At 50.2% G+C, this 27075-nt stretch overlaps 3 protein-coding genes across 8 annotated transcripts; 2 read left to right on the top strand and 1 right to left on the bottom strand.

Moving 5' to 3' along the window:
* Window positions 1-978: 978 nt before the first annotated feature.
* Window positions 979-14253, bottom strand: NR2F1 (nuclear receptor subfamily 2 group F member 1). Of its 5 annotated transcripts, XM_054054627.1 has the most exons (4): window positions 13461-14253; window positions 9754-10281; window positions 4183-4370; window positions 979-4098 (listed from the first exon to the last, which is right to left on the bottom strand). In XM_054054627.1, exons 1-4 carry the CDS (start codon window positions 13909-13911, stop codon window positions 4090-4092), a joined length of 1176 nt encoding a protein of 391 aa, XP_053910602.1. In that variant the 5' UTR covers window positions 13912-14253; the 3' UTR covers window positions 979-4089. The 5 variants fall into 5 exon arrangements, with proteins under 5 accessions (XP_053910602.1, XP_053910606.1, XP_053910603.1 ...); XM_054054631.1 differs by lacking the exon at window positions 13461-14253 and adding an exon at window positions 12660-13421 and having other exon boundaries at window positions 980-4370; XM_054054628.1 differs by lacking the exon at window positions 13461-14253 and adding an exon at window positions 11915-12639 and having other exon boundaries at window positions 980-4370.
* Window positions 14254-16903: 2650 nt separating this feature from the next.
* LOC128850457 (uncharacterized) lies at window positions 16904-25381 on the top strand. The gene is made up of 3 exons (XM_054054817.1): window positions 16904-17164; window positions 17699-18139; window positions 23889-25381. The coding sequence occupies exons 1-3, from the start codon at window positions 16904-16906 to the stop codon at window positions 24003-24005; spliced, it is 819 nt and encodes a 272-aa protein (XP_053910792.1). The 3' UTR covers window positions 24006-25381.
* LOC128850367 (uncharacterized) lies at window positions 18153-23869 on the top strand. Of its 2 annotated transcripts, XM_054053938.1 has the most exons (3): window positions 18153-20410; window positions 21678-21770; window positions 23337-23869. In XM_054053938.1, exons 1-3 carry the CDS (start codon window positions 19665-19667, stop codon window positions 23365-23367), a joined length of 870 nt encoding a protein of 289 aa, XP_053909913.1. In that variant the 5' UTR covers window positions 18153-19664; the 3' UTR covers window positions 23368-23869. The 2 variants fall into 2 exon arrangements, with proteins under 2 accessions (XP_053909913.1, XP_053909912.1); XM_054053937.1 differs by lacking the exon at window positions 23337-23869 and having other exon boundaries at window positions 21678-22113.
* Window positions 25382-27075: the final 1694 nt, after the last annotated feature.

Here is a 27075-nt window from a genome sequence, read left to right on the forward strand (position 1 = left end):
GCCTTGGGAGGAGGCAAGTTAGTTAGCGAGGGGAGAGGAGGTGGGGGGCCTTTGGTGTTGGCCATGCCCTGAAAAGGGTCCCCTGTGTGGGGCTGGGCCCAGAGGGTCACTCTCCCTTCCCAAATCCCCCTTAGTCCCCGCTTTCCAGCACCCATCGCTCCCTTGAAGCACTGCCGTGGCTAATGAGAGTCACAGAGAGGCTGGAAAGTCTTGGGTGGCAGGGAAGGATGGGAGAATGGTGGGGTGGAGGAGTGGAGGGGGGAAGCGATGGACGGAAGAGGAGGTAGAGGGGTGGAGGGATGAAGGAATTGAAGGGTGGGGAGGTGGAGAGATGGAAGGGTGAAGGAGTGGAAGGATGAAGGGTTGGAGGAGTGGTGGGATGAAAGGATGTTGCATTGGAGAGATGGAGGGGCATGAGGTGGAAGGATGGTGAAGGGATGAAGAGATGGAAGGATGGAGGGATGGAGTGTTAGAGGGGTGGAGAGGTGAAGGGAGGCAGAGGGGTGCAGGTGGAGGATTGGAGGGAGGGGAATGGAGGGGTGAAATTGTTGTTTAGGGTTAGACGGGTGGAGGGATGCATGAGTGGAAGGATATCGGGTGGAAGGGTGGAGGCATGGAGGGATGCAAGGACAGAGGGGTAGATGGATGGAAGGGTGCCCTGACGAGCTCCCATGTGGAGCCCAGGGGGCTGCAGACCCCCAGGGACTGCGCGCAGGCCCCTGGCAACAGTGAGGCAGGAGGAATGTAGCTGGAGTTGGTTTTAAAGCAGTATATTGTAGCTTACAAACAAACCACCAGAAATTTGCAGAGAGATCCCAGCCCTTCTCCACATTTGGAAATTATTATTACGCAGATAGAGCCCAGCGATGTGATCATATAATGTTTTTAGCCGCTGTATGAGTGCCCGAGAGGCTGGAGCGTGGTAAAGGAAATCATCCGCTGACACAAGGTGGACAGGGTAGTTAACACTGCAGAACACAATACTGTCTTATAAGCAAAGTTTAATAAGGGATTGAAACACTTCTTTCTAGGCACATACATGGAAATAAGTGCATCTTGTACACCTCCTCTACACCTGCAAGTTTCTTGGCAATCGGTGGGTTATTATTATTCATAAATATGAAAATTAATTGAAAAATACGTTTCTGACCTACGAAAAAGTTTATCTGTTTTCATCAGTGGGATAACACTGTAATGAATATATTTACATCTCATTGGAAGAAACCGAGACCTGTCTTTCCTTCCGATATCCCCATTTGTTTGGTTTATTTATTTTGTCCTGTAGTTTTTGTCTGGTTTACTGGGGCTTTGTGTGGGTTTTTTTGTTTTGTTTTGTGGGATTTTTTGTTGTTGTTTTGAGGTCTGTTTCTGGCTTTAACTGCTAATCCAGCTTGGTCCCCAGTCACCCATCCCATGAAAAGCAAAGCTGAAGAGTTGCTCTCAGCACTTTCCAGGGCTGAGCCTCCCCACTCACTCCCCACTGGCAGCCTGGAGTGGCTGCTGGACCCCCTCTGCCCAGGGAAGGAGACCAGGATGAGGAACAAAGCTGACGCCCATGCAGCATCCATACAAGTGGGAAAAGGGAGGGTGTCTGTCTGTCTAATTCCGTCCTGGTGTGCCCATGCCTGAAATCATCCGTTCCACCCCTCTGACCCCAGCACCTATGAAAGCAGTCCACTTCTCCATCCTGAAATGGGCTCTACCCCCACAGAGGATCTGCCCGCAATGTTGATTATCCAGCTATAAGTGCCTACTGTATAGAGCTGCTCTCGCCACGGATCTGCTGCGCCTAGAATATTAAAAACCCCAAGCGGGTTGGATTGAAGGATCTTGTTAATGCAAAAAAAAAAAAAAAAAAAAAAAAAAAAAGAGAGAGAAAGAGAGAGAGAGGAAAGGATAGTATGGAGGACAGCAAATTAAAAGGAAAACATTGCCCATGACTCCACAAACTGAAAAGCCTGCCTCATCCGGGCTTGTTTGGAGGGCACGGTAGGTGTCTGCGTGAAGGGGAGAATGTTATTTTTAAAGATCCAGCTTTATTAATACGTTAAAAAAGAGCTCCCTTGGTAGTATGTGTTCTTACAGCTCTGTCTCAGATCCTATAAAACATTAATGCACTGAAAGCTGTTACAGAGATCTGCACCACCAGCTAGAAGCATTGTGAAGCCTTTACCTTCAAAGGAGCTCCATTACAGAAACGATTTTTAATTTTCTTTGCAAGAAAAGGCGAGCCGAAGGGAAGTGGGGCTTTTGGCACAGAGCTCTGGCCCCCGTGGTGGGCGGCCATGGCGTGGGGTCCCGCGGCCCATGTTTTGTGCATGGCCATGGCACACAAATGCGCACCAAACACTCAGGCTCACCACCCAACGAGCAGGCATCCAGTTGGATTTTTATATTAATGGGCTGGGAATACCCTCCACTCGCAGCAACTGGAATCAGGAGAAACAGCAAGAGGGATGTTTCTGCTGACAGCAAGCACGAGGCATGCACGCCGGAGCACACAACGGGGTCTGTGAGTCCTTGGGGTGGAAAAGAATCAAAAACCAAGCAAAATACAACCCCACCCCAAGCCCCTCACAGCAGAAAACCACCGTGCCTGCAACAAGCAGGAGTCATGGTGACAGTATGTCATGGTGGCATACGGTGACTTCAATCCATGCCCATGGTGTCTAAGAGCAAGCAGCAAAGGTGTGAACTCGGCAGAAACTCCAGCTGATGGGGAAAAAATGTTTCAAAAAAAAAGGGGTAGGCCAGCGTGGCGGGCTCGTCAGCCTTGGTGGAGAGTCCACCCTGCAGTCCCAACCAGGCAAGGTCACCTAGGGCGTGGTGCCATGCCTTCCACTCCCTCTCCCTAGGCCTCAACAGCTCATCCCTAAACTCATACAGTCAAACAGGTTTGGAATATCACATGGCTTACATGACTCGGTTACCCCTCACACATATCCTTTAAGTTCTCCCTCTTAACGTCAGTACAGGAGTTAAAAATCCAGGGAGATTTTTTTTTTTTAAATTCTTGTGTGTTGGTTTTGTTTGGGATTTCGGTTTTTTTTTTTTTGTTATTGTTTTTTCCTCTTTTTTTTTTTTGATGAACTGTTGGCATGTTTCAAGCAACAAGACTCATGGGTTGTGGGGTGATAAGTTGATTTTTTTTTGCTAAATTCTTTTATTTTTGTTTAAATTCTCACTTCAATTTTAATTCTTGAAGAACAGCTTCGACAACATATATCGCACTCATTATAAGAAGCAAAGGGTTATATCAAAAATTATTAGTATAGAATCACAGGAAACCTGGTTTGGAACCAGAAAAAAATACAAAACAGATATAGATACATAGACACAGGACATTTTTTTTTTAATAATTATTTGGAAAATGTTATTTTCCCCTAATTCTTGTTTCTTTTTTTCTTTTTTTTTTCCTTTATGCGCATACGATGTTTTAAGTTTTACAAAAAATGAAAATAAAGACTAATATTTTACAAAATGAGTAACAATGCTTGTGGTAAGTGTTTGCGCGTGGAATTTGTTTGTTTGCTTGGGTTTGGTTTGTTTTGTTGGTTTTTTTTTTCACTCTACACAAGGTTCAGTTCAGTTTCAAAGCATTTTGTTTTGTGGTTTTTGTTTTTGTTTTTGTTTTTTTTTGTTTGTTTTTTTTTTTCTTTTTAACTGTACAGCATATATCAACAACAGTCCACAATAAATCCTGGAAGATCCAGTATCCCCTTCAGGTTTGATTAATATCCCCTCAATACTCATAATTTTTTTTTTGGTTTTTTTATTGGTTTTTTAAATTTTTTTTGCTTTTTTTGTGTCTTTTATTATTATTTTTTTCCTCCTCTCCAGAAAAGAAAAGAAATAAAACCGAAAAAAAAAAAAAAAAGGCGAAAAAACCCAAAAAGCGCAAGACCCCGGCCTCGGTCCGTCCTTTCACCCCAACCGCGGCCACTCCTCTGCTCCTACTCGTCCCTCTCTTTTGTTCGGTGTCCGCCTCCCGGCCCCCCCGCACCCCGAATGCCCCTCGGTGCGGGCGCTGCCGCCTCTGCTCGCTCCTCCGCGCCTGTTTTCTCTCCGCCGGGGGGTGCGGGACGGGCTCTAGGAGCACTGGATGGACATGTAAGGCCAGTTGAAGCTGCTCCCCGACAGTAGCATATCCCTGATGAGGGTCTCGATGGGAGTTTTACCTACCAAGCGGACGAAGAAGAGCTGCTCGATGACGGAGGAAGAGACGGTGCGCAGGGAGGGCAGCCGCAGCAGCAGCTTCCCGAAGCGGCTGGGTTGGTTGGGGTACTGGCTCCTCACGTACTCCTCCAGCGCGCACTGGGACTTCTCTTGCAAGCTCTCGATGTGAGCAGCATCCGACAGGCCGCAGGCGTCTGCCCGCAGCATCCGCGCCCGCGGAACGGCGGCGGCGAGGAGGAGGAGGAGGAGGAGGAGGGAGGGAGGGAGGGAAGGAGGGAAGGAAGAAGGAAGGGAGGGATGGAGGGGGAGATGGTTAGTGGCGGGGATGCGACGCTGGGATGGGGGGCACCCCCAAAGGCGCACCCCCACCTCCATCCCACCCCAATGCTGCATCCCATCTGCAGCATCCCATCCCGCACCATCCTATCCTGCAGCATCCCGTCTACAACATCTCACTCCATCCCCGCAATCCCACCGCATCCCATCCTACAGCACCCCGTCTACAACACCCCACAGCATCCCGTCCCACAGCATCCCGTCTACAACACCCCACAGCATCCCGTCCCACAGCATCCCGTCTACAACACCCCACAGCATCCCGTCCCACAGCATCCCGTCTACAACACCCCACAGCATCCCGTCCCACAGCATCCCGTCTACAACACCCCACAGCATCCCATCCTATCCCATAGCGTCCCATCCTACAGCATCTCATCTACAACATTCCATCTACAGCATCCCATTCACAACATCCCATCCCACCATCCCACAGCATCCCATGTTGCAGCATACCATCTACAGCATCTCATCCCACCCCATCCTATCCCATAGCATCCCATCCCGGATAAACCTCTCCACACCTCACCGCCCCCGTGGCTGTTTTCCACCGGATGGGGGGGAGGGAGGGTTGCCAGTACTCTCAACACCCCCCTCAACATTCCCAACACCCCCTCAACATTCCCAACATCCCAACACCGCCCCCCCGGCCACTCTGCGGTCCCGGCCCCGCGGAGCCATTACGTGGGATGCAGGAAACAGGGACCAGCCCCCCTTAAACAACACCGAGGCGGGGGAAAAGTTTTTTTGTTTTTTTTTTTCTGGGGAAAATGGTAAAAATTAATAATAGGAGATGAAGAGCGGAGGCGCGCGGAGGCAGAGGGAGACGGAGGGAGTTTGTTGACATGGCTGTACATCAGAGGGAAGAAGCGGCCGGCAGGGAGCCGGCCTGGGGATGCCGAGGGGATAAGGGGGTCCCCTCCATCCCCTGCCCCGCCGCCAGCCGCACCGAATCGGCCACGTCTTTGCAGTCTGGGCGAAAAAAATCCTTTGGGGAAAAAAGGCCGGGTTATCCCGGGGGACTTGCGGTGAAGCCGGCCGCGGCTGTCAGACACAAAGCTTAGGGGAGGATGCTGCGGGTGAGCCCTGCCTAAACGTTTCCTTCCCTGCATCCTTGTGGCACCTCTGCTGCCAGGAACATCTCCCTGGCACCTCGCAGAGCCGCACGAGCTGGGCAAATGCCCGCTGATCCCGGAGCAGAAACCCTTAGCTTCCACACATCTGTACCTACATCTCCTGTGCGTGGAGAGAGGTATGGATGCATCTGTGCGTTTGCACACACAAGCGCTATCCCTGCGAAGGCGCAACCTAAAAGAAGGGATAATGATGTACAGGCTGCTTGTTGAGGTGGAAAAATGGTTGGATGGTTGAAACCAGTCACATTGTTTGGGAGGTTAGTAATAAATATTTAAAAAAAAAAAAAAAAAAAAAAAAAAAGCCAAACCATCAGGATCAGAGGGAGGCAGTCAGCTGGCAGTGCGGTTTAACGCAGATCAAAGCCAGACTTTGCTAATATATAGATCCGAATATGAATTAATGTATGTTAATGGCCCCCAAAAGGACATTACAAAATTGTGAATGTGGAATTATGACCCTGGAAAGGCACAACAAATTTTTCAAAGCCAAAAAAAAAATTGAAAAGGAAGAAAAAAAAAAATCAGTCGCAACTGCATTTTTGAAGTTTAGGTCTTCTCATACCAATAACTGGCTTTACAAAGATTTCTGAACACCTTCATCTACAACACTATGGCCTCGAGCGAAAATACAAATAAAACAAGCCATAATTCAGGAACTTCTGAGGAGGAGAACCTTTGACCTGAGCTGCGGACTTGGAGTCCCTCAGATACACAATTATCTGAGCCAGGATGCTCCGCTAATCCATACTGTACCTCTAATGCAATGATATTTTGCAACATCTAAAGCACCAGGTTGCAATGTATATACCTATCAAAAGCTCGGGCCTTGTTCTTGTTTGCAATATAGATCAGAAACACAGGCCTGTTCATATGTTGATTGCCACAAATCACACTCCATATTTACATATATCTTGCTATTTTACATGCATTATCTGCCCATTATGCATTAGGATCCTATTCAACTTCCAAACAATGCAATATGAAAGGGTCTTACTGACACCCTAGCAGGGCTTGCTTTCTTTTTTTTTTTTTCTTTTTTTCTTTTTTTTCTTTTTTTCTTTTTTTCTACTTGATGCCCCATATGTCATACCCTTAAGGTTAGTAAAATATTTATCAGAGATTTACGATAAGTGCACCTATAACTGCAGGTCACCGGACAATGAGGACGGGGAAGTTTCTGGCTGGAAGAGCAGCAGCCCGGAGATGGGGGAGATTTGAAAAAAAACAGCCTTGGGTTATGCCTTTAACCTCCGAACACTCAGGATTTTTCTCATGGCGATAATATCTATTGAGCTTTAATTATTTTAAATGGTCTGACATACGCCTTTGCTCGGGCTTTATTCCCCATCCTCAAAGGTGGTGGTGGGAAGGCTCAGGTCTCCCCTCACAATAAGGCTAAAATACAAAGATAATTAACGGATGCACAGCTCGGTCAGGTTATGGGGTCCAGAGAGGTGCAGAGAAATAATACAGTGCTTGTTTACCGGAGGTGAATCGTTATTCCTTTTCAGAAAGCGGGCTAATGTGAAAAATCCTGTGTGCGCCTCGCTTTTTTTTTTTTTTTTTTTTTTTTTTTTTAATATGTCTGTGTGTCAATAAGAGAAAGCTCTATATTTCTTCCTGCAGTCTATGGAAAAGAAATTATGTAAATAAATAACCATTACTGTTCAGCACACTCCAGCCTTCCCCTTTGTAGTGGCGGGAATGTATTTCATGTTACCCATTCAGAAGAGTTTAGTGTTCAGAAAATATAGATGTAATCAGCTAGCATCTAACTAGAAATCAAACTTCTTATTGCGCTGTAAATAGATTTATTGGATTTATGTTATCTGGCTCGGTCCCTTCCTGGAAACCTCTATTTATGGAGAGGAAGAAGTAGCTGCAGGAATTAATAACTCTAAAGTTTGGCGTGGAAAAAAATAAGAACAGAAAAAAGGGGGAAAAGGGGAAAAGGGAGGAGGAAGGGCAAGAAGGGAGCAAGTCACGACCCAGCCATTGGACGGTAGCCAGAATTTTATGAATTAAATTCACACTATCCGGAGCCCGAATGTAAAAACCACAACAGGAGAAACCCACGCCAGCTTTAAACACTTAGTCCTCAGCAAAGGACTTAGGACAATACGCCTGAAAGTGTATTTTCCATCAGTTAAAGTTTGTTTAAAAGTTGGATGACTTTGAGAAAGTCTTCCCGTGAATTCCCCTCTGGCTAAGCAATCCAAACAAGTTTAGCGAGGAGTGGAAATGTACCGATGGGGGTAAGGGGTAGATTGCTCCTGACAGCTGTATTTCCATTTTCTGAGGTGCCCCGTGCGATCCCGTACCAAAATAATATTATTATATTAGTTGGAACGAGATCGCACGGGACACCTCAGGAAATGGAAATACATCACAATAGTTCCTTTCCTCAACCCCCTTCACACTCAGCTGCATCGTGGGAAGGGGCTTCTCCCCTCGCAAAAGCTTAGTTATTAGGTTTGTTCTTAATATATGCAAATTAAGGGCTCCTCTAAAGCCACTAACAGCGCTTTCAGCCAAGGTCGATGTTTTGGGGAAGGTGCGTAGTAGGAGAGAGGGGGAAGTGAAGAAGAGAAAGAGAGGAAAAAAATTTAAAAACACCCCCCAAAAAATGTCCCTATCCTGGGAAATCGCCCTTCCGGGGCCTTTGAAAGGTGGACGGGCCGGGGCACTGGCCAGCCTCTCTCTGCTTGGAAAGAATCTCTGGAAGTTGAGTCTGGCCAAAAGGAAAAAAAAAAGAAGGGGGGGAAAAAAAAAAAAAGAAATAAAATGATAATGAAAAAGCAGGCGGGTTCCTCCCTGTGTATTGATGAGCACCCTGAAATGAATGGGAAGGGGAAGCCTGGGAGTCTGCTGGCAGGCTGTGGGGTTAAATCAGCCTGATAAATGCCGGCAGGTCTCTTTGTCACTCCTGGAAAACATGTTTCCATCAGGAAGACTTATTAAGATAAAATACATTAAAATGTCGAGACGGCTATTCAGTAAATCTTCCATTTGTTTTAAGATCTGCACTTTATCCTTCGCAAAGAAATATTCCCTCCAAAGGCTGCGAAACTGCATTTGCACTGGAAGGAAAAGGGGGCAGTCACAGTACACGTCTCCGACCACCCTGCATACAAATTAGAGACTCCTGTCTAAATAAATTATCGGATGTTCAAATCGATATTAATACTGCATTCGCTACATTACAATATTGTGCGAATTTAGGAGTCATTTTAATACAATGTAAATACTATTTTTCATGCGTGAAAGGCAACAAATATTGATGGATTATAAACTGCTTACTGTTAAACAAGGCCTTTGAACGATTTGCCATCTTTGTTCAGGAATGCTTTTAATTTTGCATCGGCCTAGTTTTAAGCCAGATTTATCGGGACTGTTTAGTTATCGCTAACCGGGAGGACCGGTTTGGAAAAGGGGGTGTGTAAAGGGTAGGAGAAACCGGGACAAGAAAGGAGCAAGGGTGAATGGGGGCAAGGAGGGGGTTGGGAAGTGGGGGGGGGGGGGGGGGAAGGAAAAAAAAACAAGCAGGGGGGGAAAAAAAGTGGCAATTAGCCCCATCGTGGCGATAATTAGAATAATAATTAAAAAATGACACTGCCAGGCCTCTTATCTCGCCTTGTTTTCATTTCCTATATTTCCTCCACATCTTTCGCCTTTGATGTTTATAAATTTCTCCCTCGCAGGTTACAATAATAGAAGACGCATTATATTCTTATAGGCTGCGACCAGAGCACTTCAAAGGCGACGCTAATGCACTTTCCCGCTAGTTAATTCGAACCATCTATCACAGGGAAAAACTGTTAACATGCGTGTTTCCACCCCCTCCGCTTAATTTGATATTTTATATATGTTTTTAGTATTGTTAAGGGGTTTGTTGTTTCTTTTTCTTTTTTTTTTTTTTTTTTTTTTGAGGGGGATGTTAAGATACCAAGGCTGGTGGGGTTGAGGGAGAGATACCTCGGCCTCCCGCCTGTTTTCTTCAACGCAATTTTCAAATTTAATGATTTTTTGACTTTTTTTTTGCGTGTGTTTTTTTTTAATTTTTATTTTTAACGGCGCTTCCTCCCTCCTTCCCCTCCCTCCTCACCTGAGGTGAAGAGGACGATGGCTTTCAGGCAGCTGTACTCGGCCGAATCGACGTGCAGCGCCTTCAGCTTCTCCACCTGCTCCTGGAAGATGCGGATGTGGTCCATGAAGGCGACGACGCGGTCTGCCGACATGGGGGACGCGTGGAGGCCGGCGGCGGCCAGGAGAGGGGCCACGTGGAGGGGCATGGAGCACTGGGCGGCGTTGAGGACGAAGAGCTCGCTCCAGGTGAGCCTCAGCAGGGCCACCTGGTCGGTGATCTGCAGGTCGGGGAAGAAGGGGATGTTGCGAGCCCACTCGACGGCGCTGAAGAGCAGGCGTGCGGCCAGCTCGCAGATGTTCTCGATGCCCATGATGTTGTTGGGTTGCATGCACTGGCTGCCGTAGCGGGAGGTGGGATAGGGCTCGGCCCGCAGGAGCAGGGAGATGTATCCCGAGAGATAGCAGTGCCCGTTCAAGGGGTCCCCGTTGGTCAGGGCGTACTGGCCGGGGTTGGGCTGGGTGGGCGGCATCCTTCCTCGCTGAACCGCTGACAAAAAGAAGGAGAGAAGGAGAGGAAATGTGCATCCAGGAGCTTCGCAGGCATCGCTCCGGCGGCGCTGCCAGCCAGACGGAGACAATGCCGGGCTTCTTCTTTACATCCCCCCCCTCCCTCCTCTTCCCCACCACCACCACCACACACATCCCACATCCCACATCCAACCACCCTCCCTCTTCTCTCGCTCGCCCCCCGGCACACGCACAGGCACGGACAGACAGAGGCATGCGGAGCCGGGCAGCTGCAGCCGAACCTGCATCGCCTCCTCCCCACACGACCCCGGCCCCAGCATCGGCCCCAGCTCAGGCAGCCCCAGCCCAGCGGCAGCCAAGCCCCCTCCACCCCAACCCGAGTGCATTCAGGCTTCACAAAATAAACACAGATTAAAAAGAAAAAAAAAAAAAAAAAAAAAAAGAAAGAAAAGAGAGAGAAAAAAAGCCAAGGCAAACAAGACAAATCCGCACCCCCCCTCCCCTGCCCCCCTCCCCTGTCGCAACAGAAGGCAGCCCCGCACGTTAAAAGACAAAAAAACAAAAAAAAAAATATCAAATAAATCCTCCGGGTGGTGGGAAAGCGGGGTTAAAAATCACAGCCAGCTGTTAAAAATATAGCCAAGCTCTGTTGTGGATCCCAGCCGATTTCCCTGGTAGCACTGAGATTTAGAAGTGAACTGCTGTGTCGCTTTTAAAAAAATAAAATAAAATAAATAATTCATAAAAATAAATGCGTCCGTGTTCTTCAAAAATACTCCGTCGTCACCCTTCGAGCTGGAACAGGTCGCAGCCCCCCAGCTCCCCATCTCTAACTTTATTACACAGAACCAGCTTTCCATAGACGACCCCCCCCAGCCCCCTCCCTGCAAAGTTCTCCCTGCCAAAAGGAAGAGAAAGGTTAAATATTATCAAGGGAATGGGGGAAATAAAACAAAACAAAAAAAAACCCTCCGAACTTACAATAGCCAAACATTCGTGGTAAAAAAAGGGGACGATGTAATTAATATCTTTGGTGCGCTGTTGCCACTGCAAAAGCCTGCAGTCAGCGTTGCACAGTGAATGCACAAGCTTGCAACTGCAAAAACACTGGATTCATTAACCATCTCCACACAGAGCGCAAGTAATGCCTCGAGTCCCGAAAGCTGACCAAAGTTGGTGTGTGTGGTGTTTTTTTTTTTTTTTTTTTTTTTGGCTTTTTTTTTTTTTTTTTTTTTTTTTTTTTTAGTGTGCGTGTGTTTTACTCCATCAGTGCCAGCCTGTGCAGCCGCATGCCATGTAAACAAAGGTAACTTCGGGGGGGAGATGCGGCTGCCCGGGCTCCTTCCCTGCACACACAGCCACGCACACCCTCACGCACCCGCATCACGCACATCACTCATCTTTCCGACGTGCCACATTTTCCCCCCAAACTTTCTCTTTCCCCTCCCCATAGAGCCTTCCTGGCTTCCACGGGCCGGACCTTTCTCTCCTGCTGCCCTCCAGCCCACCTCTCCCTCTTCCATCTGCCTGCAAATTTGGCAGCTATTTTTCAATTAACTGCAAGCACAATTCTAACTTGTATTTTTTTTTTCTTTTCCCTCCTCCTTCCCTTTTTTTTGCCTCCTCCCCCCACCTCTCTCCCAGACGCCTACCAACAGCCCCTGAAGCTACCAATGAAGTCGTCATTTTTGCGAGCTCTTTCAGATCTGGAGCAGCTTCATTCCTTTTCTCCTGGCGTATAAAATATGATTTTAAAACCAATTAAGGCAGTAGTAATCCCCGCTCCGCAAAACTGCCTGCTTCGCTGATGTGACTCTAAGACATCTTTAACGACAGTCACAGGGTAAACTTTGACCGTAAACCGAGAAAATACATTTGGAGGAGAAAGGAGGGCAGCAAATCTTCCCACGCAAGAATGAGCCTGGACGCAAGGAAAAACCACAGTCACTCTTGGAAAGGAGGAGGGAAAAAAGAAAAGGGGGAAAAAAAAGAAATAAATAAATAGCAGAGCAGTTGGAAATGGTGAGGAGCCCGCTGCCAGATGCAGGCTGCGGATCCTGCTAAAATGAGAAGGACCGGTAAATAGGTTATAAATCGCGATTTGTATGCAGGCTTTAAGGAGAGGGTGGAGTTTGACAGAGAAATAAAATGAGCAGCATGCTAAAGGGGAGAAAAAAAAAAAAAAGATAGAAGAAGAAATGACAGAAGTAAAGAAACCCGGTTCAGTCACAAACTTTCCTTTGAACGCATGAAGTGAAAACAAGGCCAAATCTCGCACAGGAGCACGCTCCGGGCACTGGGAAGCACAGGGAAGCGGAGATACAGTAGCGCATTTCCCCCTCTTTTTTACCCCTTTCCTCTTTTTCACCCCCTTTCCTCTTTTCTTCCCACACTTACACGTCTTTCATCTTTCTTTTCGGGAAAAACGAGGCCGGGAAATGGATCTACCGAGCGTTGTTGCGGGTTTAAAAAGAAATGATGGGGCGGAAGAGGGGGTGGGGGGGTGTGGGGGGTGGAAGGAAGCTGAATGGAAGCACATCTCGTACGGGAGAGAGAGAGATGCATCTCCCCCACGCACATCACCCCACGGTCTCATGCCAACAATAGACAAAACCACATCCAAACACACGCAATACACGCGCGCGGGGACCGCGGCGCGATGATAAATATTTAGCAAGCGGTGGTAATAATAATAAATTCTGGGCACAATGAGAACCAGGGGAAGGGGCGAGAGCGGAGGTGCCGGGAAAGGGGGTGGGGAGGAGTGGGGAGGAGGGCAGGAGGCACAAGCCGAAAAGCAAAAGAAAAAAACCAGCACCAACCACCATCAACAATAACAACAAAACCTGGCGCAAAGCTGCCAGATGGAGTGCAGGCAGAGGGAGAGATTGACATGTGCATGGAAACAGGGAGAGACCCAGATAGCCATGGAGAGCCGTAAATATATATATATACACACATACACAGAGGGAGAGAGGGATAATATATATACATATATATATGCACGCTGCGCGTGTATCTCTGCCTACGCGTGTAGGTGCGCGAGTATGCGCGTATGCACAGACACACTCAGACACGTAGAAAGCAGACAGACAGACAGACAAGACAGACGGAGAGCCCTTCTTGGCACAGCCGCGGAGGGGAGCGGGGAGGGGGGGAAGCGGTTGAGCGTTTAAAGAGTAGGGAAGAAATATTCACCTTCCCGCCTCATGCCCACTTTGAGGCACTTCTTGAGGCGGCAGTACTGGCACTGGTTGCGGTGGTGCTGGTCGATGGGACAGTTCCTGTTGGCGCGGCATGTGTAAGTTAAGTTCCTGCGGACGCTCCTCTTGAAGAAACTTTTGCATCCCTCGCAGGTGAACTGGCCGTAGTGCTTCCCGCTGGACTTGTCCCCGCACACCACGCACTCGATGTGCTGCTGGCTCTGACCCGAGCCCTGCTGGCCCGTTCCCTTGTCCCCAGCCGTCCCGGGCGTGGAAGGGGGTCCCGGCTGGCTCGGGGTCTGCGGGGTGTGCGGGGCCGCCGACCCCCCTTGCTGCTGGGGCTGCTGCTCCCGTGCCGGCTGCGCCGCGGCGGGGTTGGGGCCGCTCGGGGTGCCCCCGGCCACGTCTTCCTGCGGATCTCTCCAGCTGCTAACTACCATTGCCATATCTCGGGCCCAAAAAAGTGCTGGTGAGCGGCGCGTCTCGCTGCGGGCTGCCGGGGAGGAGAGGGGCGGGGGGCGGGGGGGAGGCGGCTTTCGGACAGGAGCCGGGGGCGAGCGGGGACCCTGCCTGCAGCCTGCCTCCGCCTCGGCTGCCGCTGCCCTGCTGCCGCCGCCGCTGCCGGCTGGAGCCGCTCCTGCCGTTTTCTTTATTTTATTTATTTTTTTCCGCCGCGAGACCCCCTCCTCTCGCTCGCTTTCTCGCTATTTTTTTTCTCCCCCTCTATTTTTTTTTTCAGGGAGGGGGAGGGGGCGACGGAGAGGATTTTTTCTCCCTCTCTCTCTCTCCCCTTTTTTTTTTTTTTACCCCCCCCTTTTCCTCTTCTCCTGCTCTTCCCACCCCCCCACCCCCCCCCCTTTTAAAACACTTCTCTGTCCGCCTTCTCCTCGCCCCCCCACCCCCCACCCCCCCCCACCACCTCGCCGCCACTTCAAGTTGCAAAATCAGAAACGGCAAACAAGGGTGCCGGGAGAGGCATCCAGAGGAGTGGGAAAAAAAAGGGGAGGAAAAAAAACCAAAAAACCCAGAGGCAGGCAGAGACACGCGAGGCAGACACGCGCCCGGGTCCCCCCCACTCGCGCACACACGCACACACGCACGGGCACAGGCACACGCGGTCCGGGGCGCTACGAGCGCGGAGGATGCGCAGGCATAGAGGAAGCCGCGGCGCCGCCGAGGAGGAGGAGGAGGAGGAGGAGGAGGAGGAGAGGGAGGAGGAGGAGGAGGGGAAGGAAGAGGAGGAGGTCGCCGCTCGCCGCTCGCCGCCGCCGGGGCCCGGCTGCCGGGATGTCGGGAAAGCGGGAGGTGGGGAAGCGGAGAGCGAAAATAAAATGTGAAAGAAAGGAGCCGTCCAGCCGGAGATCAGGGCATAGAGGTGTCCGGGGGCCAGGTCCAGGGCAGGGAGCCGTCAGCCATTCAGGGCGGCGGAGCCGGGGAGCGCGGCGAAGGCGGGCGGGGAGCTGAGGCAGTTTGATCTGCTGTCGCGGCGGCGGCGAGGAGGAGGAGGAGGAGGAGGTTGCCGGTCGCTGCTCTTTCTCTCTCCCGAGCTGCTCTCTCTCGCTCTCTGTCTCTCTCGCTCGCTTGCGCTCTCTCTCTCCTTCTCTCTCTTTTTTTTTTTTAAAAAAAAAAAATCGCCCCAAAAAAAAAAAAAATCGGATGTGACTAAATTCGCAGAGGAGACGAATTCACGGCGAAGTGTAAAAATAGAGAACGGGAGTAATAATGACACGCGCAGGAAAAAGAGAGATCCAAAGTAGGTCGGGTAAATAAATCCTCTTCTTTTCCTCTTTCTCGCCCCTTCCTTCTTCTTCTCCTGTGAGAGCGCACGATGTCGGTTGCGAGGAAAAAAAAAAATTAAAAAACAATAATAAAAAAAGAATCGCAGGAATCGCCCCCAAAAATGTCCTTTTTTTTTGTTTGTTTGCCTAAAAAAAGTATTTCGGGTAAAAGCTCATCAGCCAGAAGCGAAGCCCTCCCCCAGAATAAAAAAATAGGCAAGAATGGTCAAAATAATAACGGTATTAAGATGTGAACACGTCCTCTCCCTCTCTCTCTCCGGGCTTCCCCCCCACCCCCCCCCGTCTCTCTCTCTCTCTCTGCTTTTTCCCCTTTTTTCTTTCTTTCCGAGATTTTTTTTTTTTTTTTAGTTTCACCTCTCTCTTCTTCTCTTCTCCTGCAGGAATGAAGCGAAAGACAGAAGGAGGCAGAGTGGAAAAAAGAAAAGGAAGGAGAAGAGGGAGATGAAGGGGGGGGAAGAGGAAAAAAAAAAAGCACACAACTAATAGAATATGCAAGAAAGGGGAGAGAGAGAGAGGGGGAGAGAGAGAGAGAGAGAGACCCAAAAAATGAATGCGTTTAAACGGGAAGCCTAGCAGAGCAATGTTTCCGAAAGGGGGATCTGCGCGAATGTCTGTATATAGTGAACTTTGACACTACTATTGAAACTGACACGTTTCTATGGAGATCGCTGCCTTATATGGAGCTCGTGTCAAGGAGCCAAGAGAAGGGCTGCTGGCAACTGATAATCAAAGGCGACTGACTGGTCAGAGCCCTGAATCGGGGGGAGAGAAAATGGGAGGCTAAGGTTAGCCAAGCCTCCTCCACTCCATTGGTTGCCCCCCCCCCCCGCCTTTCCCCCCCCCCTTTTTTTCTTTTTTTTTTTTTTTTTTTTTTTTTTTTTTTTAATTCTCCGCTACCTACTGACTGGGATGGGGAAGGGAGGGGAGGAGAAGAGCGGGGAGGAGGGAGGGAGGGAGGGTAGAGGGAAGGAGGGAGGGAGAGGGGATTCTTCTGACAAGCACAATTTACATTGAGATCGCCCTGCGCTGCTATTTACTTTGAGACCTGATTAGTATGGGTCGTCTACGGTCTCTCTCTCTCTCTTCCCCCCCTCTCACACACACATCGGCAGAGGAGGATGCATTGCGATAGGCGGATAGGGGGAATTAAAAGGGAACGATGTGGGCTCCCCGAGAAAAAGTTGGTGTGGGTTTGTGTTGGTTTTTTTTTCCCTCCCCCCCCGCCCCCCGAACCCAGGATTTCTTTCTCCCTTCCCAACTGCAGGACCCAAGCCGGATGTGGGGGGTGTGTGTGTGTGTGTGTGTGTAGAATTGGGGGTGTTAATGATGGAGAAGAAAACACTCTCTCTGCTCTGAGGAGTGCACACAGGCACCGTCCACGCACACATTTACACCTCTACATGCTCTCATTCCACTTTGGGCTATTTCTGCCTCCCGTCCCTCGCCCTTCATTCCTCACCTAATAAGTCCACTCTCCTTCCACTGCCCCGCCGCGCTTCCAGGGGCTGGGAAATCACTCCCCCTTGCATTTTATTTCGGGAGGGTGGGAGCAGCCCCATGGCTGTGAGTGTCGTCGTCCCGTGTGTTCCCCCACCCCCCCCGCCGCCGCGACTCGCGATGCTCAGCGCGGGCGGTGGGCATGAACGGTCCTAAAGATGATGATGAGGTTGATGATGATGATGAGGTGTCGGGAGGAGGCTCGCCCCTCTCCCAGCCTCTTTCCGCGCATCTCCGCGCTGCTCCGCTGCCCTGCGCGGCCCCGGCGGCGGCGGCGCGGAGTGGGAATCGCTGGAGCCGGCTGCCATCTAGCGGGCACCGCGCTGCCGGCTGGAGAAAGAAGGGGGGTTGTCGGGGCTGCCGAGCCCCCCAGACACCCTTTGAACCTCTCTCTGCTCTTTTTGTATTTCTTTTCCCCTTTCCTTTCTTTATTTTTCTAACAGAAAACCACCCTAAGGAGAAGAACATCCCCCCTTCCTTGTAATTTCCATTCTTCCTTTTTTTTGCCTTCCCATAAACCTGCCCCTTCTGCCAGAGGTCTGGAATTGGCTTTGGGTCGAAAGAGTGCGTGTGACAAAGAAACAAACTGTAAAAAAAAACCCCAAAAACCCACAACAAAAAAACGAACCCCCCCCCTTCTCGACTCTCCTAACCTCCTTTTAGCTCCCATAAAAGTTTATAATCAGATTGGAAGCCAGGGGAAAAACCTGCAGGGGGAAAGGGGTATAGAATCCATGACAGAAGTTTTATTGTTTGGTTTTTGTTTTTTTTTTAAAGGGATGTTGCTTTCATTTGGAAAAAAAAAAAAAAGAAAGCTTTCAACTTTGTTGTGTCGGGATCACTATTTTCTCTCCCCCCCTCCCTTTCCCTGTCAGCTCTGAAATCTGAGGCTGGGAGCCGGCTGGAGAGGAGAATCCTTCATCATTTCTGAGATCAGCATAAATGCTTGATTTTGTCCCGAAATAATGAAGAGATTTTCAATGAGTCCCTGGGCCAAGCCGTCTCTATTGTATATTGCATTGATAAAAAGGATGTTATTGACTATGCAACAGTAGGCTCCTTTCCTCTCTCTCCCTCTTTCCAAATAAACTCTCGGTCCTCTCTCTTGGTCAGTGAAAAGGTGAAACGAATAAGATTAAACCGGACAAAAAAAGCAAGCTCGGTATGTATATCATCTAGATTTTACTCCCCAGACTGTGAAGAGACAGGGAGTAAAAGAGGCAGAGCAAGGCACGGAGAGAGAGGGGGAGAGAGAGAGAGAGAGAGAGACAGAGACACAGACACAGACGGAGGCGGAAAAGCCTGCGAGAAGGTGGACGGACACAGCCGCCGCCCGGCTCCTCCCGGCCCCGCTCCCGGCGGCCCCGGGACACCCCAGGCAAGTCCCCGCTTCTCTCTTCGGGCTTTCGGGGCGGAGGGAGGGGAGCGGGGCCGCTGCACTTGGCGGGGAGACCTTTCCCCTCCCTCCTTAAGGCTCCCCCCCACCCCCTCACCGCCGGTCTGAGCATCCCGTTATTTGGCCGGCGGGAGAGGCGCCTAACCCTCATTTTATCCCTATGCTCACAGCACCCTTCCCCTTTTCCTCCCCATATCTGTGTGTATTTCCGCTGCCCCCGCCCAGAAAACACGCATCCCACCATCCACGCGTGTTCTGCGGGGCGCAGAGACCCCCCCCACGCCAATCCCCCCCAGCGCAGCTTCAGCGCCGGGCAGGGATGTGCCAGCATCCCGATGCTCTTCTCCTCTTTCACCTGCTCTGTTTGTTATTTGATCACCTAAATGAAAAGATCGATGGCAGCCTGTTTATCTGGGTTGATAGTGTCAACAGATTAAAAGGGCAGCAATCAGATGCTTCCCAGACCGGGTTGCCCGCAATCGCGAAAACGCCCCAAACCTGCTCAAATTGCTCTGGGCCGGGGCAACGGGGAAGGTGTGAGGTGGGGAGGTGTTTTCTACTCCTTTATTATTTCTTTTTTTTTTTTTTTTTTTTAATTTGCTGTGTGCTGAGGGAAAGCGAGTATTAAATATGGATTTGAAAAAAAAAAAAAAAGAGAAAAAATAAATAAGGCGATGCATGAAGGGCCGGTGAAGTTTGCGGGATTCCCGAGGAAAATCCCGCCTGCGGTGTCCTGTTGGTGTGCAGGAGCCTTGGGGAGAGAGCCGAGACAGAGGGCATCGGTCAGGAAAACTAGCCTCCTGCCTCAGCGGAGCGGGCTGGATGGAGCACGGTTCTGTCGACTGAAGGCATTTCCGCTCGCCCCCCCCGACAAATTACAGGGACACTTAGAAATGCTCACAACTCACATTTATTGGGAAATGAGCTCTGATTGCTTTTTAACGTCCACGGATCTGGAATGGGTAGGGGACACTCTACTAGGAACTTGCTAAGGCTTGATTTTCCCTCTGTCGCGTTCTCCAGGCCAGGGTCCGGACTGGGATCTGAAGGTGGCAGAGTTTTGCGGGAGGATCGATCTATCTATCTATCTATCTATCTATCTATCTATCTATCTATCTATCTATCTAAAATTGTATTTTGTTCTCCCCCTTTCTGTGTCTGTCTCCTCTCCTCTCGAAAGGAAATGTTCCTCTGGAGATTAGTGGTGACAACTTCCACATGCCTTTTTTGGAGGGGAGGGAGGCCAGGAGGGGTGGATGGGTAGAGTATAATATAAAACTCAACCGAAGGCATCGTTATTATTATCGTGGTTTTTGTAAGTGGCTGGGCAGCGTGTAAGATGAGAGCTGAGAACCATACTCTGCGTTTTCCAAAACAAAAGTGAAGTGCCTGCTTCACCTGCCAAGCTCCACCAGGCAATGTGGCAACATATAAAAAAATACACTCATACACTCATGGACGTGTGTGTATATATATATTCAGGGAGCGAGGTAGAGGGAGGACAATAATGCACAGGCTGCTGTCACAGGGTGCAGCCAGCAGCTCTAACATGCAAAAATGTCCTTCTCGCTCCCAATTTTTGGCATTTTCAGACTTCCCCTGCTCTGACCGGCTGGCACCGGGGTGGTGTAGATTCAGAGGGTCGCGTTGGGGGTCCCTTCCACGCCCTTCCTCCCCCACCCCCTCAGTCGGAGCCGTCGGGGCGGCCCCGTTCGCGGTCTGGGCCGGTGGCAAAGGGGATGTGTGCGGTGACACCGGGACCCCTTCCGACTTTAACCGTGTTTCCCGCCGAGACCCCGGTGCAAGGTCCTCCGCAGACAGGCCTCATCTCCCAGCCTTTCCTCGCAGGCCTTTTTCTCCTTTTCCATTTTTTTTTTTTTCTGTTGTTCCTTTCTTTTTTTCCTCCTCCTTTTTCCCTACCCCCACCCTCTCCTCGCCAGAGCCCCAAGGACGCCGGAGTCCTTTCAGGAGGGCAATAACAGACGTGTGGGAGGTGATGCTTCGCGGGGGACCCCTCCCTGTCCTGAGAAGGTTGTCTCCGGTGTGCTGCACCTCCCTGGGCACAGGGGAGACCCTGGATGGCTCCTACGGGGGGTTCTGGCTAGCTGCCCACCCCCCAGCACTTGCCCACCGTCGCCCCTGGGCTGCTCCACGCCGACCCTCGCCGCTTTCTAAAGAAGGTTCGAAGCCGAAGGCATGGACACCACTCTCCTACCCTCCTCCTCACCTTCTGGGTGGGCATCTCCCCTCCAGGTATCCTTGTCGCCCAAGCCCACCGCCCAGGCCGTGTCACTGCGTGCCACTGGATGGCCTTGGGAGAGAGGGGCCTCCACTCTCCTCTTGCTTAGCTCCCCCACTCCCCACAACCCCCAGGCCACCCCATCATGCTGATCCTGCCTTGTTTATCTATTTATTTAAAAAAAAAACAACGTCGTGGGGGCTGAACCCCTTCTCCACCCCTCCTCCACAATATCCTCATGGGGTCGCAGCCGACATCCCCACCTTCTCAGCAGCTGCTGCACAACCCAGTATGTCTCATGTTCCCCGAGGAGGATCCTTCCAGGGTCCTCCCCCCTTCTCCTCGCCCTCCGCGTGTGCTTAACCCAGAGTCGCGACCCTCCTTCCCCTCCTCGCCCCTCGCCTGCTTCCCTGGGATTATTTCACACGGGATTGGGGGAAAAAAAAAAAAAGAAAAAAAAAAAAAAAAAGCGGCGTGTACCGTTCCCCCTCTCCCCAGCATCCCTTCTTGCAGCCCCCTCGGGAAGGCAATCTGCCATCCCCGCAGCCTTCCCGGCCGCCCAGAGCCGCGGTTTGTGATTTCTTAGCGCTCAAAAGTGCCGGGCTCCGGTGCCAATCCGAAAGCGGGGCGCTGAATCACAACTTTGCACTTGCTATCCATCCGAACAGAAACGCCTGAGCATCCCAAAGTCTGCCTGCTTTTTTCTTTTTTTTAATTTTTTTTTTTAATTAAAAAGAAAAAAAAAGGAAAAAAATGTCTGTGCCTGGCAGTGGGAAAAAAAAGCCCAAAACCCTCAAACCCACGTTTGTGTGGTGTGGGGAGAGAAAGCACCCAAACCGAAGGCCACTTGTCTAACAGCATAAAGGAGCATGGCAATTCCCAAACAGAGCTCCAGGAAAAAGAAATTGATGACCTCTCAATGCAATTCAAACCTTCCTATATAAGGCAAATCTGGGAATCATTTTCAACACACTGGTGAATCTAGGACCAAATATTTACTTTCGGCACACATGAAGCGGCGGTGATGTGAGCGCCGATGCCAAGAGAAACAGAAGTCTACAAAAGCCATTAAAGACGAGGCTTTGCGTTGAAACACCTCTGACTGTATTTTAACCCCCCGCCTTCTGTTATGGCTGAATTTGGTGTTATTTATCATTCCTAATTGGGCTGGAGCTTTTGATGAAGAGCTGACGTTCGGGAACGGGTTCGAAAGTTGTGAGATTGTCCTGACAAGGCAACCGACAGCAGTGAATAATCATTTCCTTAATAGTTACCTGTCAGGGATCCCATTTCTTGTACTGCGGGGATTAGTCCGTCAGAAGCGGATTCGAGCTGGACTTTCCGCAGACCAGAGACAGTCTCCAAGGCGTTTAAGTATTTCACGTCACTTTTCCCCCCCATATCCCAAAGCATCCGAGATAAAACGGTGCAAAAGTATTTTTTTCTGGGGAAAAGGCAGCAGTGCGGCTCGTAGCAGCAGTTGCGATATAATCATATTTACCTCATCAGAAGTTGATCCGAGTAATAAACCTTAGCGTTTTCACTGAAAACTGTCAGCAATAAGATATGTTTATTACAGCGTATTCTGCCAGCGTGGGGAGGACGGGGATGCGCTTTAGCTAAAGTTTAAACGAAACAGAGTAAACACAGCAAACCCGCTCCAGCCCAACACAAAAGCTGTAAATGACTGTTATGTATTTTACCAAGTGAAGGCTTTTTTGACCCTTTTTTTTTTTTTATTATTTTATTTTTCTTTTTTATTTTTCTGTTGTTTTTTTTTTTTTTTTTTTTTTTTTTTATTCACACGTTTCTAGGGGTAAAGCCAGGGCATATCCAACGGTGTCGTTAATAAGGTATACAAAATTGCCTGATCCTACCAAACGGGGCTAGAGTTATATGTTTTATTGTTAACCCCTTGCACTGAATCTTCTGAAGCTGAAAGGGAAAAGGAAAGGGCTTTTGTCCGAGTTGATCCTTGGCTATTCTGGGGCTCAGGTTGGTGTGAAAGGGACGAGGAGGTCACTTGAAATCTCCTTTTATCTACTCTTATTTTCTCTCTGGATCAGCAACTTTGAATAGACACCATCTAATCGCTCGTAATGGAAAACGAGGGGAGGGGGAAAGGGAAAAAAAAGGTGGAGGTGGTGGGCTCTGTGTGCTCTGGGAGCAACGAAAACGCCCTTGCGCGGGGGATGCCTGTCCGAAGGGGTGTGTGTCCGAGGGTGCGCCCACACAAGGGACCCCCGTGGGCAGAACCTTGCTATGCATGCACCTTGCGCACCCGCGGAGGCACTGGTGTGTTGCCATCGGGGCTGAGGGGAGAGTCTGTGGGGTCAGCCTGACCGCAAGGACCCTTTCCCGGGGCCGTGTGTGTGTGTGTGTGTGTGTGTGAGATGATGCTCGGAGCGTGGAGAGGCGGCCCGGTGTGATTTTCCCCTCTTACCCTCAAACCCTATGATTTTGGTAATTTGTTCTTATTGAGGGTGCCAGGACTGGGAGGCAGGCCCGGCGGCCGGGGAAGGGTAGCTTTTGGAGGGGGCTGCCACCCTTCGGTGGGCAACTCACTCCAATGTGCTGGTTGCCCGAGCCCGAACGGGGTGCAGACGGCGGCAGGGTTGCAGTGGTTTTTGGGGTCACCTTGCCAAAGCTGGTTATTAATTTCTTTTTTTTTTTCTTTTTTTCTTTTTCTTTTTTTTTTTTTTTTTTAGGCTTAAACAAAAATAATAAAAAAAGGCGGACAAAATTGGGGGCCGCTGGCAAATAGAAAAAGCTTTGTTCTAGAGGCTCAAGCCAGGGCACTATCTCTTCCCTCCTCGCCGCTCAGAAATTGGCGTTTCTTTTCTCAGTCTGGGATGCTTTCGCTGTAAATTCCTTCAAGTGACTACTTTGTTGCTAAGGCTACAAGTTCCCATCCCAACACACAAATCTTTTCCACTCCAGGACCAGCTCAAGACCTGGGCAGAAGTCTTGACTTAAGAGACCTACTTCAAACTCCTTGGAGTGCCTCCCTGCTAAATACCTGCTAAGTCCGCGGTAGCAGTGAAGGTCTAAACAGTGGCCCCCCGCCCCCCTCTTCTCTCCTGTGGTACGTTTTGCTGGGAATAGATGGCGAGAAGAAACCCAGTCCAATACAGATTAAATTAAGTAGAAGAAATCCAGCCGGTGTATATTTTGAAGCTCCGGTGGGGCGTCAAACCGATGTTTAACACATTTTTTCCACTCACTGTGCACAAGTCCTTAGCCCCTACCTCCTGGTTTAATTTTTCCACCCCCCGAGGAGCAGGCGCTTTCGGGGGGCGGATCGAAAAGGGCTCCCCCGACCCACAGACCTTTCCCTATCCTCTGTTTCCTCAGTCAGAGCTGGAGGAGGGGGCTCACGGGTTCCTCCAGCGAGTTGGGGTGCTGGGGAGTCATCCAGGCTGTCCCTGGATACGGAGCTGGGTTGGAAGGGGAATTTGATTTTTTTTTTTTTTTTTTTTTTTTTTTTAACAGGATCACCCTTCTCCTTCCTACCCACCGCCCTCGCCCGCCCGCTTGGCTGCACTGGACGGGAAAATAGGGTTTTATCATCCCCAGCTCAGCAGAGTGGACACTTTTGTGGGCAGCTGAGCACCTCTCCAGCACTGCCAAGACGGGAGCGTGGGTCTCCTGGATACGAAAGGAGAAAAAAAAAACCAACCCAAACCCAACCCCAGAGACGCTCGTCCCCTGGAAAAGTTAAGCGTGACTTGATAAACGTTTGTAAATGCGAATAGAAATGAATAAATAAACCTCAAACCAGGTAGTCTGGGTGTAATAGTTTAGCAGGACTAATTGCAGACAATGGAGCTGAAATGACTTTTCCAATTAGCTGCTGGTTGGAGTTTAGTTGGAGGAACTGTCAGCTCTAGCGATGGGTAATTGCTTTATTGCTCACAAAACTATCATCTATTTAGAACATATGCGCTAATTACTCTGGATGGGCGTCGGAAAAGAGACCATAAATCTATTAGCACTTTAAAAAGTCTAGGGTACTTATAAGCGACCAAAGTCCCTTACTTGGCGCGTTGAGGGCGAGATTGGAGCCCGGGTTGTAGTGTCTCCAGAAAATACAAATAAAATAAGATAAACAGATGCAGCCACATGTATGCTAGGGTAGATTTGCGACCTCAGAGAGGAGGGGGCCAAGAGTGGTCATCTCGAAGCGAGGAAAGCCTCTTTCTATAGACCAAACTGGGGCAATAAATCACTGTCATAAAAACTATTTTCCTCTTTAGCCTTGCACATTTTTTTTTTCCCCAAAAAAGATTAGTTTAGAAATCTTTTAATTGGATTACTCTGGAAAACTAATCTCCTTTAGGCTCGCTAAGTTTGTGTACCAAATATTTGGAATTAATTCAGTGCCACAAAAAGCATCCGGGACGCCTTTTGTTAGAACTAGCTAAGAAAAGGGACAGGTAGGGAAGGTTGGAATTTTACCGGCATTTTACCATTCATGTCCCCTCGCAGCTCTCTGCATATTCATTGCTGTATATGTCGCATTGTGCTGCATAAAATTGCTATTGTAAAGGAGATAAACAGAATTATTTGCTGGACTGTGCTATGGAACAGGGCTCCAGCGCGGGGTGAGGAGTTTAGGAAAAAAAAAAAAAAAGGTAAAGTAAAAGTTTTGGCAGCCCAAGGAGGAGTCAGACCCCCAAGCTCCGCGCTCTGAAGGAGCATTCCGGGGACGGAGCTGCATCCCGTGGGTCCAGGTCCCAGTCCCAGGGGCTGTCCGAGAGTCTTGGTCCCACTCCTAGCGGGTTGCTCAGGAGCCAGGGCGCTTTCGGGGCTGTCCCATGCGGGGCAGACGCCGAGACTCGGCGAAGGTCCCTTAGTTTTCATCCCAGTGGATCTGTTCGCAGCATCCCCGTGAGGTGTGGTTAATTGGAGGGGGATAAAAGCGTAATGACTCGTCAGGAAAACGGTGGTGACTCTAAAGCATCGTTTTCTTCCCCCCTCCCTTCCCCCCCACCCCCCCCCATCGTGCCATCTCTCTGCTAAAAGAGCAATAAAGCTGGGTTCATTTATTTATTTTTAGTTGTTTATTTTTCCCCTAAGGAAACGAACCTGCGGCTTGTTCCAGGTGATTTATGTGTAGGATGTGACACTCCTCGGAATCCTGACGGCAGGGGGGACAGGGAGGGGGTCAGGGAGTAGCTTCAGGGGGCAGATGGGGAGCGGAGAGGCTGGAGCAGGAGGCACGATGATGCTCAGGGTGGGCAGGTTGGTGGGCAGGTGGGTGGACAGCACGGGATAGGCACGACTCGGGCTGGAGGATGAGGATGCGGGTGAGGGTGAAGAGGGTTTTTTGACCTCTCGAGCGCTGGCCGAACTACAGCGCAGCAGGGAAGTAAAGTCTCCCCCCAGACCCAAATCCCAGCCTCCCTTTCCAGGGGTCAGTACTCAAGGCACCTCCTAATTAGCGTGTGCCACTTCCGAGTCAGCATTAATTTTTTACCCTTAGCAGCTACTGAACCGTGAAACGCCGAGTGGGATTAGCCGCATTTGAGAAAAGATGCGGTACGGATGCTCGCAGAGTCACACGGAGGGAAAACTTGCAGAGGAAGGTGGGTGGGCAGAGGTGGTTGTGTATATACACCCACACCCCACGGTACAACCTGACACTGGGGTGCATCACAAGAGCCCAAATACTAAACCTCTGCTGGCAGGAGGGACACTAGCAGCCACCCGCATCCGTGCCCGCCCCGCCCCGCTGGAGACCACGCAGCTCGCTGTCTCCAGCCGGAGGTTATGCACTTACTAAACAACCCTGTGGTCTGCAGTGAATTAATTATTGGGGCGCTGATCCTGCAGCACATAAGCCCGGATCCCCTCTCACCTTGTGCCCCCCCTTCGTGTTTCTCCCCACTGTGCGCAGGTGGAAGTTTCTCAGCCCCGTGCTGTAGCTAAAGAGATTAATACACGTTGACAGAGTCTTTATCCCTCCTCACCCGATTTTAAATGAATCTTAAAGTCCCTTCTGAGACAACAGGGGAACTCTCTGTCTCCCCGTCTATCTGCGTGAGCGTTGGATGTGCCCTGTGGAAATTGTTTACAGTTTGGAAGGCTCCAACCTTGATTTTCCAGCTTTGAGCTCCCTCTGGAAGCGGAAAGAGCAATTACTCCACATTACTGTACATATTTCATTGCCGTGATAGATCGCAGGTGTTGCAGCCGCCGCTATTGTCTGCCTCGCTCCCGCAGCCCCGGGACCGGAGCCCAAAGGACGCTCCTACTCCGGGTCGGATGGTGGTCCCGAGGCTCTGCCACGCAACCTCCCCACAGCCCGCGGGTCCCCATAAGCTATCGACCCACGGAGGACGCAGAGAGGGACAGGAGGGGCGTCTCTATCCCTTTCTCCACGTCATCCTCCTGCCCTCCAACCCAAGGTTGAGAGGGAAAGGGCGGTAAGAACAGCCACCGGGCGGAGAGAGGGGCAAAACCGGGGCGAACAGGGCAGGAAAAACAACCCCCAAAGACGGAAATAGCAAGAACACCCCAAGCTTTTGGCCAGAAAGTGCCTGGGACGATGGTTTTTAATTTAGGCTGTGCAGTGGTCCTTTGGATCCAGGGAACGCATTTGCAGTGAGTTTCAAAGGTGCAGGGGGGATGCAGGCTTCTGTGCTATGCCGAAGCACCCCCGAATAGCTATGTCATG

This window comes from Cuculus canorus, chromosome Z, assembly GCF_017976375.1.
Source record: "Cuculus canorus isolate bCucCan1 chromosome Z, bCucCan1.pri, whole genome shotgun sequence".
NCBI lineage: Eukaryota > Metazoa > Chordata > Aves > Cuculiformes > Cuculidae > Cuculus > Cuculus canorus.